Below are 20050 nucleotides of genomic sequence, written 5' to 3' on the forward strand. Positions count from 1 at the left end.
GAGATCAGTGATGAGTGGCGTCCCTCAGGGGTCTGTGTTGGGCCCAGCCCTGTTCAACATCTTTGCCAGTAACACAGACAGTGGGATAGAGTGCACCCTCAGCAAGTTCACCGATGACACCAAGCTGTGTGGTGCCGTCGACACGCTGGAAGGGAGGGATGCCATCCAGAGGGACCTTGACAGGCTGGAGAGGTGGGCCCATGCCAACCTCATGAAGTTCAACCAGGCCAAGTGCAAGGTCCTGCACCTGGGTCATGGCAATCCCAGGCACAAATACAGGCTGGGCAGAGAATGGATCGAGAGCAGCCCTGAGGAGAAGGACTTGGGAGTCCTGGTGGACGAGAAGCTCAACATGAGCAGGCAATGCGCCCTTGTGGCCCAGAAGGCCAACCGCATCCTGGGCTGCATCAAGAGGAGCGTGGCCAGCAGGTCGAGAGAGGCGATTTTCCCCCTCTACTCCGCTCTGGTGAGACCCCACCTGGAGTACTGTGTCCAGTTCTGGAGCCCCCACCATAAGAAGGACATGGACCAGTTGGAGAAGGTCCAGAGCAGGGCCACAAAGATAAGAGGGCTGGAGCACCTGTCCTGTGAGGACAGGCTGAGAGAGTTGGGGCTGTTCAGCCTGCAGAAGAGGAGGCTCCAGTGAGACCCTGTAGCAGTCTTCCAGTACCTCAAGGGGGCCTACAAGAAAGATGGGGAGAGACTGTTTAGTAGGGCCTGCTGTGACAGGACTAGGGGTAATGGTTTTAAAATAGAGGGAGGTAGATTTAGATTAGATATTAGGAAAAAAATTTTTACAATGAGAGTTGTAGAATACTGGAACAGGTTGCCCAGAGAGGTGGTGCAGGCCCCATCCATGGAAACGTTCAAGGCCAGGCTGGATGAGGCTCTGAGCAACCTGATCTAGTCGGGGATGTCCCTGCTCCTTGCAGGGGGGTTGGACTAGATGACCTTTGAAGGTCCCTTCCAACCCTAACCATTCTATGATTCTATAACATTCTGCCACCAATTAGCTCAGCCCTGGCCAGCAGAGGGGTCTGCCCTAGGCCCAGCTGAGTCCACCAGACAAAGATTAAACAACTTCTAGCAGCTTCTCACAGAAGTTGCCTCCCTCACTAAACAAAATCAACACGCAGGGAGAGCGTATCTTCCAGGCTGCTTTAATTAGCAGAGGTTTGCCGGGGAGGGAAGGGTGATGAAATGCTACAGAGAACTTTTTTACCCCAGAAATCTGAGTGTTTCCTTACAGAACAGTATAGTTAAGCAACACAAAGAAATAACAAAAGCAAAATCATTTCTTTCTATGCAACTTTGAAGAAAATAAGTTAAAATCCTAACTATATTGACTCCAGTCTTCAGGACAGTAGGGGGTTGCTTCCCAAGCTCAGAGATGGCTGACCTGCCTCCTTGTCAGAGGGTGAACAGCAGCACCAATTCACAATGAACAGTATGAGGAAACGTATCAAAAGGTATAGCCAATGTGGGAGCAAAGAGCTCTCCTGCCAGCTTCTTCCCTGGCGCGGGTGGGCAGCACAGCCTGTGGAAAGCAAAGAGAGCACCCTTTAGACCAGTAGCAGAAGTCTTCCCAACATTATCGGTACCACAACAGCACAGAAGAGGATGCAGTGATTTTGTGCGTTTGGCTAACATCCCTCAGAATCTGCAGCTGACACTGGCTGAGGTCTGGAACCATCAATACTGAATCCTAAACCAGCTCTGAAAGCCTCATGGACAAACCAAAAAGTCAGTGGCAGATTTAAAGGTCCCTTTCTGAAAGACACTTAATACCCTTCGGAAATAATCCTCAGTTTTACACTATCTTCATTAGTTACCTGCAGACAGATTTATCACTTGCAAATGGGCCTGCCTCAGATAGACTTAGCTATACGATTAACCCTAAGCAGGTGACTAATCCCCTTGGCTTCACTTTGTTGGCTAGGGGTCATCCTTCTTGCAGTGAACCCAGTGGACTCCATATCCCATATCCAGATGTGCTGTTCTGTTGGGGAAGGATGCACAATGCCATTATAGTATGTTTGCATTGTTTTCTATTCCTTACTGATGCACTAAAGCATCTTGCTAGAACATAAAACCTAAAGAATACCCACTACCTGAAACCAGCGAGTGCAGCTTGCAGGTAAACCCAAAATAACACAGAAGCATAGCCATTTCTGACCACACAATGACTAGTCATAGAATCATAGAATGGTTAGAGTTGGAAGGGACCTTTAAAGGTCATCTAGTCCAACCCCCCTGCAAGGACCAGGGACATCCCCAACCAGATCAGGTTGCTCAGAGTCCCATCCAACCTGGCCTGGAACATTTCCAGGGATGGGGCATCCACCGCCTCTCTGGGCAGCCTGGGCCAAGGTTCCATCACCCGCAGTGTATAAGATTTTTTCCTAGTATCCAATCTAAATCTACCTCCCTCTATTTTAAAACAATCAACCCTCGTCCTATTGCAACAGTCCTGGATCACATCTCCAACTCAACCAATGAAATTCAGTCGCAACAAAAACCTTCCTAAGCCAAGGTCAGATATTGATGTCCTTGTCTGGACGCAATAGGGTTTGTCACTAAGGTCAGTGGAAAGGAAGAGAGGAGGGTGCTCACTCGAGAAGGTTCTTCATAGCTTCACCCTCTGGCTTGCAGGAGATGTACAGCAGCCTTCGGATGGACTTGCAGTTTCAGATGGCTTGCACAACCCTGTAATCTGCAAAAAGAGATACCATCCTTTCCCAGTGACCTACCACCACTGTGAGGCTCTCCAGAAGGAATAATTGCACAGGAAGCATGACTGAACTGCACTGAACTGTCAAAAATACAGGGGGAAAAAAATACGCATTTTGCCATGTCCTGTCTCAGATGCAGGCTCTTAGGTGGCCAGAGATGCAACCCATGCTACTAACAGCTCAGCTGACTTGGCAGGGTAGAGCAGTGGGAGAAATCCCTCTGCTCTCCAGGGGGATGAAGGATGAGAGAAAAATTGTACTTAATTAAGCAGAGACACGTAAAACCTTCCACATACACTTGTGAGACTGCACTAGGCACCAGGACCAGTTCAAGACTTCCCAGTACACACTGGAGCAAGACCAGTGGAGACCACAGAGACGGTTAGAGGGCTCAGACGTGGCATGCACGAGGAGAGTGTGAGGGGTGGGGTTACTCAGCCTGGGGAAGAGAAGGTGAGCAGAGATTCCTTTGCTATCTTCAGGGGCCTCATGGGGGATTAGAGAAGATAGAGCCATTATCTTCTCAGAAGGGCACAAGAAGAGGATGAGAGGCAACAGATGCTCTGCAGCAAGGGGAAATTCTGATTAAATATGTTTGGGAAACATTTTCAGGAATGGGTATCCACCCGTGGGCACATTCAAACCTCAACGCAACCGTATACAACTCTGAAGTTGTCCTTGCTTTAGTGGGGAGATTGCACCACAGACCTCCCTCCAGAGGTTCATAACTCACTGAGTTATTTAGGAGAGAAGGAAAGATGCAAAAAAGATTAGAGCTGACTGCTTTAAAGAGAAAGCATGATAAAGGCACTGAAAATAGCAGAGTGTATGGGATTTTAGCTGCTGTCAGCAACAAGGTAAGAAACTAGAGATTAAGTGAGTGGCGGGTCTGGAGTCAGTATAACTGGTCTCTCAGAACTTGTTAAAAATTCCTTTTTCAACATAAATAGCATATTCTCTCATGAATTCCAGCCCGAGATGGGTTCACCACAGCAACAAGGGGTCAGGCATCCTCCCATGATGACAGGAGTTGTGGTAACACGGCCTCTTGCCTTTCCACTGTGAAACTCAGTTTGAAATTCCTGTGAATTGAAAAGCAACCACATGAACTAAGCAGAGTCAGTCACACCAGATGTTGGGTACAACATGAAGTACCACCCTTTGCTGCATGGAGGTAGCTTGTTAGGATCCCTCCGCTCACTTCTGCTTCCAATTTTTCAGCAGTTAGTTTGAAGCTTTATGCCATGAGGAGTTTGAACTCACCATTGAATGCTGCATTCCACCTGGCATCCTCTATTGCCTTCTCCACCACCTCAATACCAATAATCTTGGACACTTGGTGAGACAGAGAGAGACCAACTGCACCTGGAAATGGATACAAAAATACTCTGTACAACCAGGTTGAAGAAACAAGCCTTAGAGAGTGGGGATCGTTTTTGGCACACAAAGCACCAGCCCTGGAAGCCAGGTTTATACAGACACTGGTCACCCATTCCACAGCAGATGTCAAGGAGGACGGTGTCCCCACTACCCTGACTCAACTCCCCGACCACCTGGTACAGAACTTCTGCTCCACTCATGTTCATTGGGAAAAAGGCATCTGGAGAGATGTGAAACTTCAGGCCAAGCACTTCTTCAAAGATGTGCGGTTCTCCATGAAGAAGCTGGAAGGGGGATTGCTTGTGGGAGCAGCATGTCATGGTGCTAGCAGAGCACACAAAAACCAAGTGTTAGAAGGCAGCACTGAGGCAGCCAATTTCCATTCACAGGATGCTCATGTGCAGGGAAGGATGGTTCACTCCCCACCAACCTTTATTTTATGTGAGCCTTTCAACAGGATCAAAAAAATCTGATTCTTTGCAAGGGATCTGTAACTTGCACAGCCTGTAATTCATTAAAAGTATCAAAATGACTTTGCAGAAGGCAGCAATCCTATGATCTATTCTCCAGTTTTGCTGCTAATGTGATTTACTGTTACAGGAAAGTCACTCTAGATTTTTTTCCTTTAGTTTCCCAGACTTGTAACTCCCATGAATTAGAGCCATTCAAATATTTAATCTCTAGAAAAACAAAGGATGTGACCATCTTAAAACTATGTCTGCAAGAGGCATCCAAACATCTGTCATTCTCTTCAAGCACCCCTTAAACTGGCAGAATTTGATCAGAGAGGAAGGAGAAAAAGGAGGTGGCTTTGTTTCCACTCTTTCCCTGTGTCAAGACATATAGACATATACCTCTCTTGGAAATAAAGTGAAGTTAAGGCACAGACTGTTCCAGATCCACACGTGAAGAACTCCTTAAGCAATGCCTTCTGAGTAGCCAGTGCCTCCTGTCAAGAGTGATAAAGGAAAACCTGGCTGTTTGGGTAATCTGATTAGACATCTCTCAATAGCAACACACCCAGAAAGCTCAGGTCAGCCACATACCTGATATGCCTCTTGCCAGGGACCCTGTCCTCCGTGTACTCACCTGGCTCAGCTCCTAGGGTGGAAGATGATGATAGCCATGGTGTGGCCACAGGTGGTGGTGCGTACCACAAGCTCCTGCCAGTGTCCACCTTCATGGAAGAGGATGCAGGGGTTCAGGGGCGAGTGATGGATGAACTCCTTATAGCACTGACAGGGGAGAAATGGCACTTGTAGAACAGTGAAGACAACTACCCTGGTCTTAGCATAACTCTGTGCACACCAAACAGGTGGCCCTTTTACCGGCATCATCTGTTTTTTCTGTCTGATTTCAATACACTCAGTGAAAGCTCTTTCCAAGTCCTTGGAAGATGAGACATTTTAAGAATTTCAGTTTGTGATTCTTATGTATTTTAATAAATTGGCAGGAATTAGTTGTCACTTGATCAACTTCATTCTTTGGGACAGTTTAGAGGCTGCAACATTAACATGCAAGTTTAAAAAAAATATTTAGCCATCAACCACAGGCAGGCCTGAACATGAAAATGGACTTGAAAACCCAGCATAACTAAAGTTACAATGTTCTCCCAAGTAAGAGTTATGGCAGTCTCTCTATTCCACAGTCTAGGGACAGTCATGACTTATTTACCTGGGCTACTTGTTTGTGTTTTGGGGGTATGTTTTCCACGTGGTTGGCTTTCACACAGACAATATTTCTTGCTGGGAAGACACAGACAGATATTTAATTGTTTTGTTTCAGGGCATGTAAACCACTGTAGCATCTGAAATTACAAACTATTGAGAGGCCTTTCCCCTGAATTCTCCCATTGTACCAAAAAAAAAACCCCTATTATCTAAATGCTCCACTAAATACTGTAATGTTCTGGGTACCTGCAATCTGCAGGACCTGCCAGAATTCCCTTTGCCAGTGATTACTATCACTAACTTCCATGAAGAGGCTGGAGTTCTGCAAGCTTTGTAAACGTCCTCTAGCAACTCGCAAAGGAATCACTGCACTGTTCTTAAACTAAGGGAGCCAGAGTAAAGCAAGCTAGTTTTATAACCGGGGAATAACTGCAGCAGCAAAGCAGTTCAGGTTGCCTGGAATACAGCATTCCCACTTCAGTTTAGCATTTAAACTTCTTCTATTAGAGGTAGAATATATGCATGTAACTATCTCTTCTATGATAAAAGTACACAGCAACCACTCCAGCACCTCTTGCAATGAATGTTAAGAAGCAAAACCTAGTATCGATAGTGTGAATGAGTTCACCACTGAGCAGCTTGCAAGGAGCACACAGTTCATCTTCATTGCACAAAACCAAACTGCTCCATGCATCCCAAATGCTCCAGCGTTGCTCTGCTGCCTCCTATGGACATACACATCCCCTCCATGCTCTCCCTGCTCAACACAGGCTCCTGGAGCACGCCAAAACCATAGGAATGGCATAATTAAGAATAACAAAGCTAAATCCTAGAAGGGCTGCTACTGCAGCTGTCATCCTTACTGCGGTATTTAGCAAATTAGAAGCTGGTATCTCTTAAAAAGCTAGCAAACCGAGGTTTTAAAATTGCTGCCTGGGATTTGGTGGTGTTTCTGTTGGCATTCCCAGTATACAGGCTTCTAACTTGAGTGGAGGCTGTCACAGCATAGCCTTGCCCCAACCCAGCCTACATCAGCAGTTTTCTACTCAGCTCCTTGTCCTACGCTGACCTCTGCCAGTTCCCACATACAACCCCATGGTTTTGGGGTTCCCATCTGGTCCTCGGTTCACAGAAAAAGTAGATTTGTTTTGGTAGCCATTAATGATGGGCTGAGGAAGAAGGAAAAGTAAAGCCTTAGATTAAAAGAAAAAAGTAATGCAGAAAAGCAAAAACAAGCCTGGTTGTTCTGTTGGCAACACGGGAAGATACACATGAATGTGCAAAACGCATAAACTTTGTTTTTGCGCGAGATTCCCATGGGAAGAAGAAATGGCTCTCTGTGACAGAATGGTGACAGGTTTCTCAGGGAAGGCTCGGGCACAAAAAAGGGTTCCTAATCGCTGTTCTTGTTTCACTCTCCAGCAGTCACAGGTTGCAAAGCAGAAGCTAGCAAGGACTGCCACAGACACATTCCCTGCAACCAATACCCACCATGAGACTCCTCAGGAGTTAAGTGAGAAACTGTTAGTGGCTCAGAGGCGACAGCATTCCCATGGGATACTCACTGAAGGGACTACAGGCTGGAGAGGACAGCAGAGTCCACCAGGTTTCTGTGCATTTATGCCCAGCTCCTCAAGACAAGAGGCCAGTGTCTGCAAAATCTTCCTCTGGCTTTCATACTTCACCTGCAGAGGAGTCCTAAGCCAGAAACACTCTCAGAGGACCACACGACAGTGGACAGTTCTTCATCACTCATCTCTGGGAAGGTCAACAGGAGGGAATACTGCAAGTGGGATACAGCCCCAGAGGAACTCTGCCTTTCTCATCACCACAGCCACTTGGAGCAACAAGGAGGGAGAGAAATCCTGCATCCATGATCCTTAAGCGCTGGCCTGGAGCACTTGGTCCAACCTGAAGCCCCAGTGAACCAGCTGTCCCACAATGGACAGGATCACTGTGCGAGTGCCCATCCTGTGTGCTGTTGGTGATCACACACCACACCCACAGGTAACTTCCCAGTTCTATCCTTTACAATAACTGAAGAATTAAAGCAGCAGTAAATGGGCTCTGAAGAGTGTGCAGCAGTAAGTGACTAAGATGCTAGAACCTATTCTCAACAGGGACAGGAGGGACAGTTAGGACAACACAATAGAGAAAAGTTAACATAAGCACACCTTACCTGCAGCTGCTCTTGATAGGGAAGTCTCCACAGTGGAGTCACATTTGCTAACCTGCAAATCAAATCGACTATTACTTTTTGCTTGCCAGTATGGCAACTACTCTGCTCCTAATACTTTTCTCTCAGACCTTTTCATTTGTGTTTTACATTATTTCTATCCCAAGGCCAAGCTCCAGGCAAGCCAGCTGAGCCCTGGCCAGCTCTTTTATTCCTACTGGGAAGAGCATGGTGGAGGCAACTTAATAGGAAGGCAGCACTCAGAGAATGCATAAACTTTGTCATCACCTCACATACAGAGCACACCTAAGCATCATACAGCTGAAACCAGGCTGAGGAACTCTTCACACCTTGGCAAGGACTGACGCAGCTGCTGTTTCGTAATATCCTGCCCAACAGCAGTTGCCTTGGGCCATACTAACCCACAGTACCCATCAGGAAGCACTATTTAAAGCTTTTGCGCATGGGGACTCATTTGTTATGCGTTCAACTGGCACGCAGTCTGTTATTTCTGCAGTTAGGTAGGTACACGAAGAACTAGGGAGTTTCATACCTAGGCAGATAGCTTCTCCTTTCGTGGTGATGACAACAATTTCCTGATTAAGCTCAATACCATCTTCATACCTCAGGACACCAGGCAGCATGATCTTGGCTCCATAGCAAATGGCATTAACCTGAAAATGTAGGTAACAGGAAGGCTTATAAGTGATTAGAGAAAAAAATAAGTTAAGAAGTGCCTCTTCATATTTTAACTTCCCATTACCATTACTGTCCCAGCAGTAACATCCCTACGTATCTATTTCGTATTCTCCACTATATAAAACTTGGGGGCTTTAGAAAAAGCAAGCAAAGCAAAGCACCTATCACAGTAAACAACATGTGAAGCAGAGCTCAGAACCATCAGCATCCTCCTGAAGTGAGGAGGACAGCTTCTCTGCCACTCAGTTCTTGGCTCTTGCACTTTACTGCTAATTTAGCAGTTGCCCATACTAGGTCCTACATAGCTCACAATCAGGACAGCGCTGGACATCACATGCATTGGCTTTACACACCTCATTAGCTTTACAAGTTAGGAAGACACTTTGCAGTCTCTGGCTGTCAAGTGGCACTATCTCAGGGACTCACCGCACTGTCTTTCATGACTAGCCGCTTGTGTGAAGTCAGCAGTTTCTCCAATGGTAGGATAACTCTTCGCAGGTAGCTGTCATCTTTGTTGTTGTCATACTGCCACTGTGCATCTAGTACATCGTGCATAGTCACCATGTTGTCCTGCAAAGACATAACCCCTCTATACTCTCCTACCAGCCACCAACTCAAAACACACAAGAAAACAGCTGAAGTCCAACAGCAAGTAGTGTGCTGAAAAGGAGTGAAAACCATGCCCAACTGAGAAGCATCAAAAAAGCAACCTAAAAGAGGCAAGAATACTTTCCATTAACAGCTTGAGGTCAGCCTGACTTGTGCTACCACAAGCTTCAACCTTCCTAATCTCAGGCAGCGCTTGGATCTAGTGTGTAAGATCTTCCACACGAAACTCTGAAATACAACCAAACTTAAAATGTGGCACTCCTAGAAAAAGATTAGTTGAGTGTAAGTGTAAATTAACCAGCTCTTCAATCTGTGTGACACAAAATAAATTCTCGAAGCAGCTGTAAGCACCCAACACCTGGAACTCAGAAATGTCTGCCAGTGATTATAGCTATGGTAAGAGCACAGATGGGTGGGGAAACATTTGCACTCCAATGCTGGTGCTTTGCAAGTAAAGACGTTAGTTCTGGAATTTGGGCTGGCAACAGGATCCAGCTATGACCAGTCTGAAAAGACTGTACAAGTGCTCAAGATCACACAAGACTGCATCTCCCAGGCTCATTTTGATGAAGCACATTCCCTGCATCATGCCCTGACCCCAAGCAGTCACAGATTGCTGAGCAAACAGCTAACACACCTGAACTCATGGCATGGTTTGTAGGCTAAGAAACACAGGTGGCATAAAACAAAGTTTTGTCACCATGGGGCACTTCCCAGTCACTCACTGTCCCAAAGCTTAATTACCAGAACAGGGGCAACACCCTGAACTGAACTCAACGCTTTGGTTACAGACCGTCTATGGAAAGAGTTCCCACATTTTCAGGGCTATTCACAAAACTCCTTCCAGTCGCCATGCACCCATATCTTTTCCTAAAAATTTAGAACTGACACAGTTGCATCCAATTCTTGCAATTCTGAGAATTTCAAATTTGATGGTCGTAGTTAGAGCTACCACTCTACCTTCTCTCCCAGGATGCCTGAGCGCACTCTGCGGAGCTCTTGCATCTGGCCTCCCACACCGAGCAGCAAACCAAGGTGAACACAGAGCGTTCGGATGTACGTGCCTGCTTCACAGCTCACCCAGAAGATTCCTGAAATGCAAGGAGAGCATTTAAATACATATCTAGAAATGAACCATATCTAGAAGCTTCCTCTGAGAGAAGCTGTATATCCAGCCCTTCACAGAGCCATCAGCCTAGGGTGATAGATGAAGGTCATCTTTGCACTGAGTGCTAATGCTACCTAATTGACATCATTTGGCTCTTCAATGAAGGATGAAGCAGAAAAAAAAAAAAAAAAAAAAGGGATTTGCTTCTCAGCACACCAAAGTAATGCATGAAGCAGTTACTACTTGATGGTGAGGATTTATGTTTTAAGACAACTGCCAATAGGAAGCAGCCCATTTCACAGGGAATTTTATCAGTTGTCAACTTCATAGAAAGGCAGCAGGAAAGGCCTGTTTTACCTAATCTTCTCTCAGGATCATACTCCACCAGCTTGCTCTCATAGATGGTTCTGACTCTCAGTTGTCGTTTGACAGCAGCAATGAGGGGTGGTCGCTGAAACAGCGCGCCTGTCAGAGTTTCTATTGCCTGTAAGCAAATGAGTAACAGTTTATATCTGTGCCTTAACACAGGAGCACCTCGAGTTCTCCAGCAACTATGGCCACTTTCATGAGTGAGAAAACCACAAGATTCACCTTAATTTGATGATGCCATCTTTAATAAAGGCAATCTGAACCAGTGATGTGGTCAAAATGCTACCCCAGCTGGGCTTTTTCATCAGGTGGCAGTACGTGATCAGACATCATCCCTCATCTCAGTGAGGATGGAACCCCCCAAAGAGGGGCTCCAACCTTGCCGGCACCACTTCCCTCCTGCAGGCAGCCAGCCACACACCACAGCAGCCCCCAGTAGGACACAGGGAGACTGGATGGTCTTTGGAGGCTGCACAGCACCCAGACCCTAGAACAGGAACTGGGGTGCTGCAGGAGGGCAGCACCACTGCACTCAGAGAATGGATAAACTTTGACATCACTTCACATACAGAGCACACCTGAGCTCCACTCCTACCCTCTCATCTCGCACCAGTGCTGAACACTTTGCACAGAAAGTGCCAGCATGGCTAAGAGCATGCTGAGACTTACCCTGGCAAGCTGAGCCTCACTTTCAATTGCATTGTGCAGCCGAACAATTCCCACATACTCTTTGCCTGAAAAAACGACAAGAGCAGTCAGGAGTGGCCACTTGCATTTAATGTTGACCTCAAGATCTACACTGCTTCACAGCCACACATCCACGGAGCCCTGAAATTTTCACAATCACCTATCCTAAGAAGCGTGCACAGTTTATTATGGAGTTGGTTGTTCTTCCAACAAAATAAATCTAAACCACATTTATTTCTTCAAAAAGTTTTATTTGACTGGAGTCAAATGACTGGTAGAGGCTGAGGCCGTAAGTTCAGCTCATACATTAGATCAGTCCGTCAGAAGTGTTTTCACGCACTTACAACAGCACAAGCCCTAGAGAAGCAACTAAAAAAAAAAAAACCACTACAAAAAAAAACACCAAAAAAAACCCCACCAAACTTGGACAGTATGGATGTGCCCTCACTGTCCTGGAGTGAGAATGATAAGCAGCCCTTAAGCTCAAGGCCAAGCGTAGCCCATTCAAAGACTGGAAAGATTGTAAAGTAGGTATGTTTATTCGGCGCCGGGCAGCACAGGGGGTAGTCCTGCCAAAATCGTGCGCGCCTCGCGCGGCAATTCACTTTGAATTTTATACAACCAAGTGTTACATATGCATGAAGTTAAAAAAACACGCCTAGACATATGCATGAGCTATCCCGCTCCGTATTAAAATTAGTTCCAAGAGGTCATTTGGGTATTACAATTAGTTCCAAGAGGTCATTTGGCCAGTTTTAGCTGGCTCCTGAAGGAGGCCCCTTGGTTCTTACCAGGACTGTCCTTGTGCGGGAGGTGCAGGACTTCTCACTTCAGATGAAGAGTTCAAAGCACAAAGCAAGGCCCCTCGGTTGGGGAATGCAAGACTTCCCCCCCCTCGGGTAGTTTTTACAATAGCTAGTTAGCAAAGCATAAAGCGCTATTTGTATTAGCATGCACAGCAATACTCAATAAATGCCATATCTATTAAAGTTTCCTCAGCCCCTCTTCTCAGCAGGAAACAGCTGGGCACACCAAATCCAGCAGGTTCATTCCTTTTCCGGCCTAGAGACCAGCCTTCTTCACCTAAACACTGGCAAAAGTCCCAAAACGAGCAGAAAGCAAGAGGCAGAAGTGCCAAACAGCAGACAGGCACAGCAGCTGGAGGGAACTGAGCAAGCAGCCCATTCCCATACTTCATCCTTCTCCACCCCCACCACCCATTTTGATTCTAATCACCCTCAGCTGCAGTGGATTTGCCATCCTGCAGTCTCAGTTCTCCAGCTGAGCAGCTGTAGCCAGCCAACCACCACCGGTCCCCAGGTAAACACCTGCAGTTCAGCCACCAACTCCCCCTGTCCCCCACGAGAGCCAAATGCATGGCTCACGCTAGCTGCAGTGCCTTTTGTTTCCAGGAGGGAAAACATCTCAAGAAAGTCTCATTTTAATGCGTTTTCTTTAAAAAGCAACTCCAGCAACATTTGCTTCTAGACGTGCTGACCCTTCAGCGCCCGTATGGTGGCCAACACGCTCCTGGCAACAGCTTTCCTGTCTGCAAAGCGCAGCCAACTCTTTGAGGAACAGCCCGGGTCTGCCTGGGATTGGCCCTTCGGGATTACACTTTTTCCGGCTGGACAGCTTCCAATGCGTGCAGCCAGCAGTCTGCTCTGACGCCAGACAAACGAGGAGCTGGACACCTCGGCTCATCAGTTATTACTTGCTTCCGTTACAGAGCTCCTGCGGAGGACAGCTGACACAGGCACAGGCGAGGCCCACCTGTGGCGACGATGCTCAGAGCCCCTGCCCGGCGGGGCTGAGCATCTCCTGCAGCACCAGGTGCAGCAGGTGGTTCTGCTCAGCGCTGAGCAGCGGCCAGAGCTCGGTCTGCAGCGCCTTCAGCGCCTCCGCGTCCTTCTCCTGGCACGCCAGCACGGCCGACTGCAGCAGCAGGAAGAGCTCGGCCGGCAGGTAGGTCGCCGCCGGCGGCAGCCCGCCGCCCGCCCCGGGGCCGCCCCCGGGCCCCGGCCCCGGGCCGCCCTCCGGCGCCTCCCAGCAGTACTGCTCCAGTGTGCGGGCGTGCTCGGGCAGCAACTTGGCGGGCGGTGGCTGCAGTAGCAGCAGCAGCAGCACCCGCGACACCTCGCAGCGCGCCAGGACGTCCAGGAAGGCGCCGCCGTGCGCGACTCCGCTGCCGCCGCCCAGCCCGGCCCCGGCCAGCGCCTGCGCCCGCGTCAGCGCCGCCAGCGCGCCGGCGTAGTCGCGGCCCAGCAGCAGGCAGGAAGCACGCTCGGCCAGGCAGCGCAGCGCCTCCAGCGGCAGCCGCGCCGCCGCCAGCAGCTCGGCCGCCCGCTGCAGGGGTGCGGCGGCGCGGGCGGGCCGGCCTGTGTCGCGCAGCGCCGCCGCCAGCTCCAAGCACGGCCCGGCCGCCAGCGCCGGCTGCCCCCGCTCCAGGTGCAGGCGGGCGGCGAAGGCGCCGCAGCTCTGCGCCGCCGCCACGTGCTCGCCGAAACCGCCGCGCAGCCCCAGGCGCTGCCGCAGGTCCCGCTCCTGGCGCAGGAAGAGCCGCGCCGCCTCGGCCAGGGCGGCCGCCTCGGCAGGCCCGTGGAAGAGGCTCTGGGCGCAGCGCGCCACGGCCAGCTGGCACCAGGCCGCATAGGGCAGGCTCTCCTGGGCGCGCAGCTCCCGCGCCAGCGCCGCGAACTGCTCCGCCGCCTCCGCCACGTTCGGCTTCCGCAGGAACCGCCGCCGCAGCTTGGCCGACACCAGCCGGTACCGCGACAGGAAGTCCCCGTCCCCGCCGAGGCCTGGCCCGGAGCCGCCAGAGCCGCCGGCCGCCGACAGCATCGCGCGCCGCCCGAGCCGAGCTGGGCCAGGCCGGAAGCGACCGAACCGCACCTCGCCCCGCTGCGCTCCGCCTCACCCTCCGCCTGCCAATCGGCGGCCCGCTGCGGGGTCACGCGGACGGCGGGGCGGGGGCGGGAATCCGAGCGTGACCCTGCGGCGGCCGGGTGCGGGGGGGTGTGCTCGCTGCCGGGCTGCTGCGGCCGTCGCGCGCTGGGCTCCGCGCCCCCCCCTCGGCGGGCCCTCCGGGGGCGCTCCCCAGAGACGCCGCCCGAGCTGCAGGGCCCGCGCTCAGCTCTGTGATCCCGGGCCGTGCCGAGCCGCGGGGAGCCGCGCTCGGAGGTGCCCCTGGCTCCTAGGAGGAGCTCACCCAGCCGCCTCCCTCGGGAGCGGAGGGGAGTAGCAGCACCAGCTGCCTTCGCTGTGAAGGACAGAAGACGTGGCGTGGGCATCTGCCTGTCGGAAGTGAGCGTCAGCCCCGTCGTCCTGTGGCTTCTCCTCCCCGGGGGCTGCTCCCGCTTCTTCCTGCCTGCCCACTCCCCCACCCGCACTTGGGGTCCCAACCCCTCTCACCTGCACCGTCGTCCCTCTTGTTTCCACACAAAGGGAAACCTGCACTGGTACTGTGTGTCCAGCACAGCCCTCCGCTGCGGAGTGGGGCGTGGGGTGCTGGACAGGTGTGAGGATTTCCAGTCTCTGTGCGTGTACAGGCAGGGAGCTGTGGAGGTACTCCACTTTATGAGGGGGGAAACGACTTCCCAGAAGCTGTATAGGGCACACGTACTCTGGTGTTGTGATGCTGAGGCTTCTGAACCACACACCGTTTCTCCTTTGACTCTTGGTAAATCTGACTGGAAAATGAGAACAATTTTGTGGCCTCTATTTGCAGAGCTTGGCTTTTGGTGTTTCCCTCCACCCTTACTGAAGAGAAAAATATCCCACTCCCACTCTTTGTGCTTTTAGTAGCAGAGTTGAAAGAGCACAGTGAGTCTTGCCCTCTGATTTTTAAGGTGCTCCTTCAACAGAGCTGCAGTGGGGTTTAGGGGTGCTCAGACCTTAACTGGAAAGATGAGCGGATTCAGTCTTTTAGGAAACGTTTTATTCTCCCAAGTATTATTCAAGTGTTTGGGCTAAGCAGTTACTAGAACGGTTGGCAGTCTGAATGAAAATCCTCTCTCCTTCTCATTGCCCAGGCTGTATTTGATGTGTGAGTGGCTCAGTCTGTGTCTCCAATTCTGCAGTCTTCTAAAATAAGCAAACAGATGAACATGTGAAAGGGAAAAAATACAAACAGGGAAACGCTCTCTTCTGCAGAAAGAGAATGGACACCAAAGAATAAGAAAGGCAGAAAATTTTGCCAGGCGCTTCTGTGGTGCGTTCCCTTTGGCCGTTGGACCCTTTGCTGGATGTTCTTGGCACGGTCCAAGTGTGTGGAGCAGATCATTCTGCAAGCTCTTTCCACATTACCAAATTTAGCTTGCAGAGCAGCGTGAGGTGTGCCCACACAGATGCAAATAGCCCCAGCAAGCAGGGGAGGAATGGGCAGGTGATGGCAGTGGAAAGAAATACTTTCGTATGCTGCTCTCTGTTGGCTACTGCAGTAGGGCCTGACCAGGGCTGAAAGCAAATAGAGCTGTATAGAGCCGTCCTGACCAAAGACGGGGCAGCACCCTCCATGCTGTCAGCGCTGCTGTACACCCAGGGAAGAGGAGGCACCAATAGCCAAGGTGACTGACCAGAGCTGGGCAGAGCTCAGGGTTGAGCGCAGCTTCCTCCCAACCCCATGGCAAGCACTGCAACACCTCTTCCCACAAATACGACTGTCTCCAGCCACCCAGGCAGCTCTTTGTGCCCTCTGGAGGGACCTGAATTCAGGATCTCTTCATCTGCAACTCATGTTCCAGTGCAAGCCCTAAAGGGCAGTAAATGAAGCAGGTCTAGAGGAGCGAGTCAGTCATCTGGCTGCACACATCTGAGTGTCAGCAATGTGAAATGTCTGTCAGCAGCATGGGCAGCACTGAGCTCTCAGCACCAGAAATCCCTGCTGTGACCAGAGCTTGAGGGCTGCCAAGCAGCTCATGGGGGCTATGGAGGTCTGAGCCCCTTGGGGAAAGGAGGTGTCTACATCCTACCCTCCTGGTACCCTGTAGCCACCCTGTGAGAGGCTTTAGGTTCAGCTGTGTTTAGACTCCTCAAAACTAGGTCAAGTCACTGTTCATGCAGGCCAGAGAGAAACCCCTGCCAGTACCTGCCTGTGCTCTTACCCCTTGGCAGGGACTCGCACAGGAAGCCCGTGGGCAGGCGCTGCGCTGCCGGGGCTTATGTCAGAACCAGCCACCCTCCTGCAGCAATGCTGCTTCCCGGGCCAGTGGAAATCCACTGCTCATCTGCAACAGATAAGCACATCACCACACTCATATCCCCCATTTTCCTGCCCAGTCCTTCTGCATTGATCTGGCTCCTGAAAGGGCCCAAGGACAGAGCCAGGAGGAGTGAGGTCCCAGTTCCTACCACCCTGGGCTGGAGCCACGACAGCATAGAGAAGTGAGGCCAGGCTTGCCAGGAGGGACATCTTGCTACTAGACTGGCTGGTACCACTAGGATGGCACCAGCCTGGCTGTGCAGCCCAGTCCAGAATAGAGGTTGGCAGAGCAGAGGAGTGTTGACGCGGAAGTAACGGACACTGCTGACGACCAATATGATCAAGCAAATGCCAATTTATTGTTGATACATCCCGGTTAATATAGCCCTTCTAATTCCGTATCATGTGCAAGCTCTCTACTAATTGGTTAACTATATCATGCATGCGCTCTTAGCTAAGATATGATTCGTTAAGTCTCTTTGCTCACACACACGGCTCTCTCCACCTGCACCCTGCTTCACGTTCAGCCCCCAGTCACGTATGCCAGCTGTTTTCCTTCTTCTCAAGGTTGCTTCGTTTACTTTCTCACAGGAAGCTTCATTACTTTCTCACAGGCGGCCTCATTATTTTCTCACAGGTGGCTTCAGTACTTTCTTACAGGCAGCTTCAGTACTTTCTCACAAGCGGCTTCAGTGATGTCCTTGAGGCCTGCTGCTCACAAACATAACAATTCCATTTGGTCTGGATTGTTCACTAAGTGCCCCTGGTACTCCAGGTATCCAACAGAGGAGTCTGCTGGGAGTGGGAGCAGGAAGAAGGTCTATAGTCTTCAGGATGAGTGGTTAATGCTCGTTCTTGGCTTCAAGCACAGGAAGCACACAGTGACCCGCAGCCAAGGGCTGATAGGAGCCCCAGTGAAAGCAGGAACTGCTGTCACAGGAGGGGAAGAAGCAGAGGAGAGGTGCTGAGAGAGGTAGGTGACTCTGAGGTGGTTTTCTTCTTGCTATGAGTCACTGGGATAATTTTTTCATGGGGGCTGAGCGTTGCAGGGGAAGAGGGAGCAGCGGGTACTGAGGCCAGCTAAATCAGGTTGGGGCTGTGGCTGGCGAGAAAAGCCGGGCTAAGGTTGGGTGGGGAGAGCCACTGGCTCAGTGGAAGGAGCCCAGGACAGGCAGGGACATCTGCCATACATATGGGCTCAAGCATGGCTGAAGACGCACACAGACCTGGGGACTGTGGCACAGCTGTGCACACTCAGGCAAACTGTCACAGACCCATAGTAGTCACAAGCGTGCAGAGACAACAAAGTGTGTGCATCGCTGTACTGACTCTTACTTACACATTAAGGTCACGGTGTCGTGCAATTGTACATACATGCACACATCCACACAGAGCTGTAGGTAGAGGCATGCACCCCTGCACGACACACACACAGCTTTCAATGTGCTTGTATCAATACTCAGTCTGTGCATACGCATGGGGGTCAGTGCTTGTCCTTGCAGGGACATGCACAGCCCCCCAGAAAGGAGGCACTGTGGTGGGTGCATATGCAGGTGCACACAGATGCTGCAAGGATGCAGCTTGAAGCAATCAGGTGCCTGGTGACATCACCCCTGTGCAGCAAGCCAGAACTGTGAATTTGAGGCATTCATCCCACAGTGTTTTTAAAGCATCGTGTGTCACAAGCAGCAAATCCAGCTAGCTCTGCTACTTCTGTCCTGTCTGTAGTCTGTGCTGGTGTAACTGGTTCATAGGATTCCTATGCACAAAGTTCACCCAGCATATGATATTTAAAAGCACAATAGTATTTATTGCTGTCTTGTTGCTGCACGACAATGAACCGACCCCCCCTACCAGAATCCCATCCCGGGGAGAGAGACACAGACACGGATGCCGTGGAGTCGGCTCTCAATTTACTGCTGCCTCACATCGCAATGTATACCCCTATGCCCACTACGCAAGCCCGTACACCCGCTACGCACGCAAATGCACCCACCCCCTATGCCCATGTACCTATCCGCGCCTAGCACGAGGCATTGTGTCAGCAAGTGCGCGAATCGTTGCGGTCCTTTCTTCTTGTGTACATGCAGCCCCGCTCGTAGCCTTATTGCTGCCTTGCAGGGCCCCACATCTCCCCCCTCTCTTTGCTCTTTACAATTGTGTCCAGACATCCTGCTGCTGAAGGGGCTGATACCCCTGGGTGGAGGCTGTCATAGCGAGATTGACTGTGAATATTCGTCTGGCGATCCCATCAACAATGCTGTGTACAAGCCGTAACAATAGCAGAAACAAGCAGAGTGCTATCAAAGCGATAATTATGATAGTTAAACCCATAGACACGATATTTCCCAGCCACTGGGGCAAACTGAACAGTTCTGAGAACCACCTCCAGTCCTTTAGGACCCTGATGTTGAATACTGACTGGGCAATACTTGCAGCATGCGCACGCGCCTTCTCCAAGGCCGAGGTGGTGTTCTTGCTGAAATCCAAAGAGCAGTAGCCCTGGAGACCTAATTGTTCCTCCAGGTCGCTGCAACCGATACCAAGCCTCACAAGCACATAATCTAATGCCAGTTTTACCTGAGTCAGCCCCTCATTGTGCACTACTAAAGTGGTTGTTAACTCTGATATGGCAAGGGCCGTGCACCGATGTGATCTTCGCAGTGCCACTTTGGATGCAGGCTGTGACGATCGGATCAGCCGGACCGGACGAGTTCAGACTATTTTTGAGACCTTTTTTGTATGGCTGCAGCTTACCCGAAATAGCAAGACCCTAGAATGCTTGGCCTGCTGGACGGTAAAGAATGCTAACCGCACGGCCCTTGCCGTGTAATCCCGAAGGGCCAATCCCAGGCAGACCCGGGCTGTTCCTCAAAGAGTTGGCTGCGCTTTGCAGACAGGAAAGCTGTTGCCAGGAGGGTGTTGGCCACCGTACAGGCGCTGAAGGGTCGGTATGGGAATGGGCTGCTTGCTCAGTTCCCTCCAGCTGCTGTGCCTGTCTGCTGTTTGGCACTTCTGCCTCTTGCTTTCTGCTCATTTTGGGACTTTTGCCAGTGTTTAGGTGAAGAAGGCTGGTCTCTAGGCCGGAAAAGGAATGAACCTGCTGGATTTGGTGTGCCCAGCTGTTTCCTGCTGAGAAGAGGGGCTAAGGAAACTTTAATAGATATGGCATTTATTGAGTATTGCTGTGCATGCTAATACAAATAGCGCTTTATGCTTTGCTAACTAGCTATTGTAAAAACTACCCGAGGGGGGGGAAGTCTTGCATTCCCCAACCGAGGGGCCTTGCTTTGTGCTTTGAACTCTTCATCTGAAGTGAGAAGTCCTGCACCTCCCGCACAAGGACAGTCCTGGTAAGAACCAAGGGGCCTCCTTCAGGAGCCAGCTAAAACTGGCCAAATGACCTCTTGGAACTAATTG

At 50.6% G+C, this 20050-nt stretch overlaps 3 protein-coding genes and 3 non-coding genes across 6 annotated transcripts; all 6 read right to left on the reverse strand.

Annotated features, from left to right (window-relative positions):
* Nucleotides 1-1144: 1144 nt before the first annotated feature.
* TRMT2B (tRNA methyltransferase 2B) lies at nt 1145-7999 on the reverse strand (the record flags this gene model as incomplete). Its single annotated transcript, XM_086756686.1, is given in 11 exon segments — nt 1145-1537; nt 2614-2713; nt 3675-3855; nt 3976-4097; nt 4222-4436; nt 4967-5066; nt 5206-5347; nt 5787-5857; nt 6852-6951; nt 7348-7480; nt 7962-7999. Coding segments are annotated over 11 exon segments (1329 nt in total), but the record flags the coding sequence as incomplete, so codon positions are not given.
* Nucleotides 8000-8392: 393 nt separating this feature from the next.
* LOC147599388 (H/ACA ribonucleoprotein complex subunit DKC1-like) lies at nt 8393-12628 on the reverse strand. Its single transcript, XM_086756687.1, has 6 exons — nt 12624-12628; nt 11413-11542; nt 10732-10858; nt 10227-10357; nt 9084-9227; nt 8393-8632 (listed from the first exon to the last, which is right to left on the reverse strand). The coding sequence occupies exons 1-6, from the start codon at nt 12626-12628 to the stop codon at nt 8393-8395; spliced, it is 777 nt and encodes a 258-aa protein (XP_086612813.1).
* Nucleotides 9920-10053, reverse strand: LOC147599389 (small nucleolar RNA SNORA36 family). Its single transcript, XR_015259814.1, has one exon. It is a non-coding gene; the product is annotated as a small nucleolar RNA SNORA36 family (small nucleolar RNA).
* LOC147599390 (small nucleolar RNA SNORD83) lies at nt 10452-10527 on the reverse strand. The gene has a single exon (XR_015259820.1). It is a non-coding gene; the product is annotated as a small nucleolar RNA SNORD83 (small nucleolar RNA).
* On the reverse strand, nt 11062-11308 carry LOC147599391 (small nucleolar RNA SNORD17). Its single transcript, XR_015259817.1, has one exon. It is a non-coding gene; the product is annotated as a small nucleolar RNA SNORD17 (small nucleolar RNA).
* A 227-nt stretch (nt 12629-12855) lies between the features above and the next one.
* Nucleotides 12856-16923, reverse strand: LOC147599392 (40-kDa huntingtin-associated protein-like). Its single transcript, XM_086756651.1, has one exon. The coding sequence runs from the start codon at nt 14269-14271 to the stop codon at nt 13219-13221; it is 1053 nt and encodes a 350-aa protein (XP_086612777.1). The 5' UTR covers nt 14272-16923; the 3' UTR covers nt 12856-13218.
* Nucleotides 16924-20050: the final 3127 nt, after the last annotated feature.

This window comes from Chlamydotis macqueenii, chromosome 11 (genome assembly GCF_036417535.1).
Source record: "Chlamydotis macqueenii isolate bChlMac1 chromosome 11, bChlMac1.mat, whole genome shotgun sequence".
In the NCBI taxonomy this organism is placed as follows: Eukaryota; Metazoa; Chordata; class Aves; order Otidiformes; family Otididae; genus Chlamydotis; species Chlamydotis macqueenii.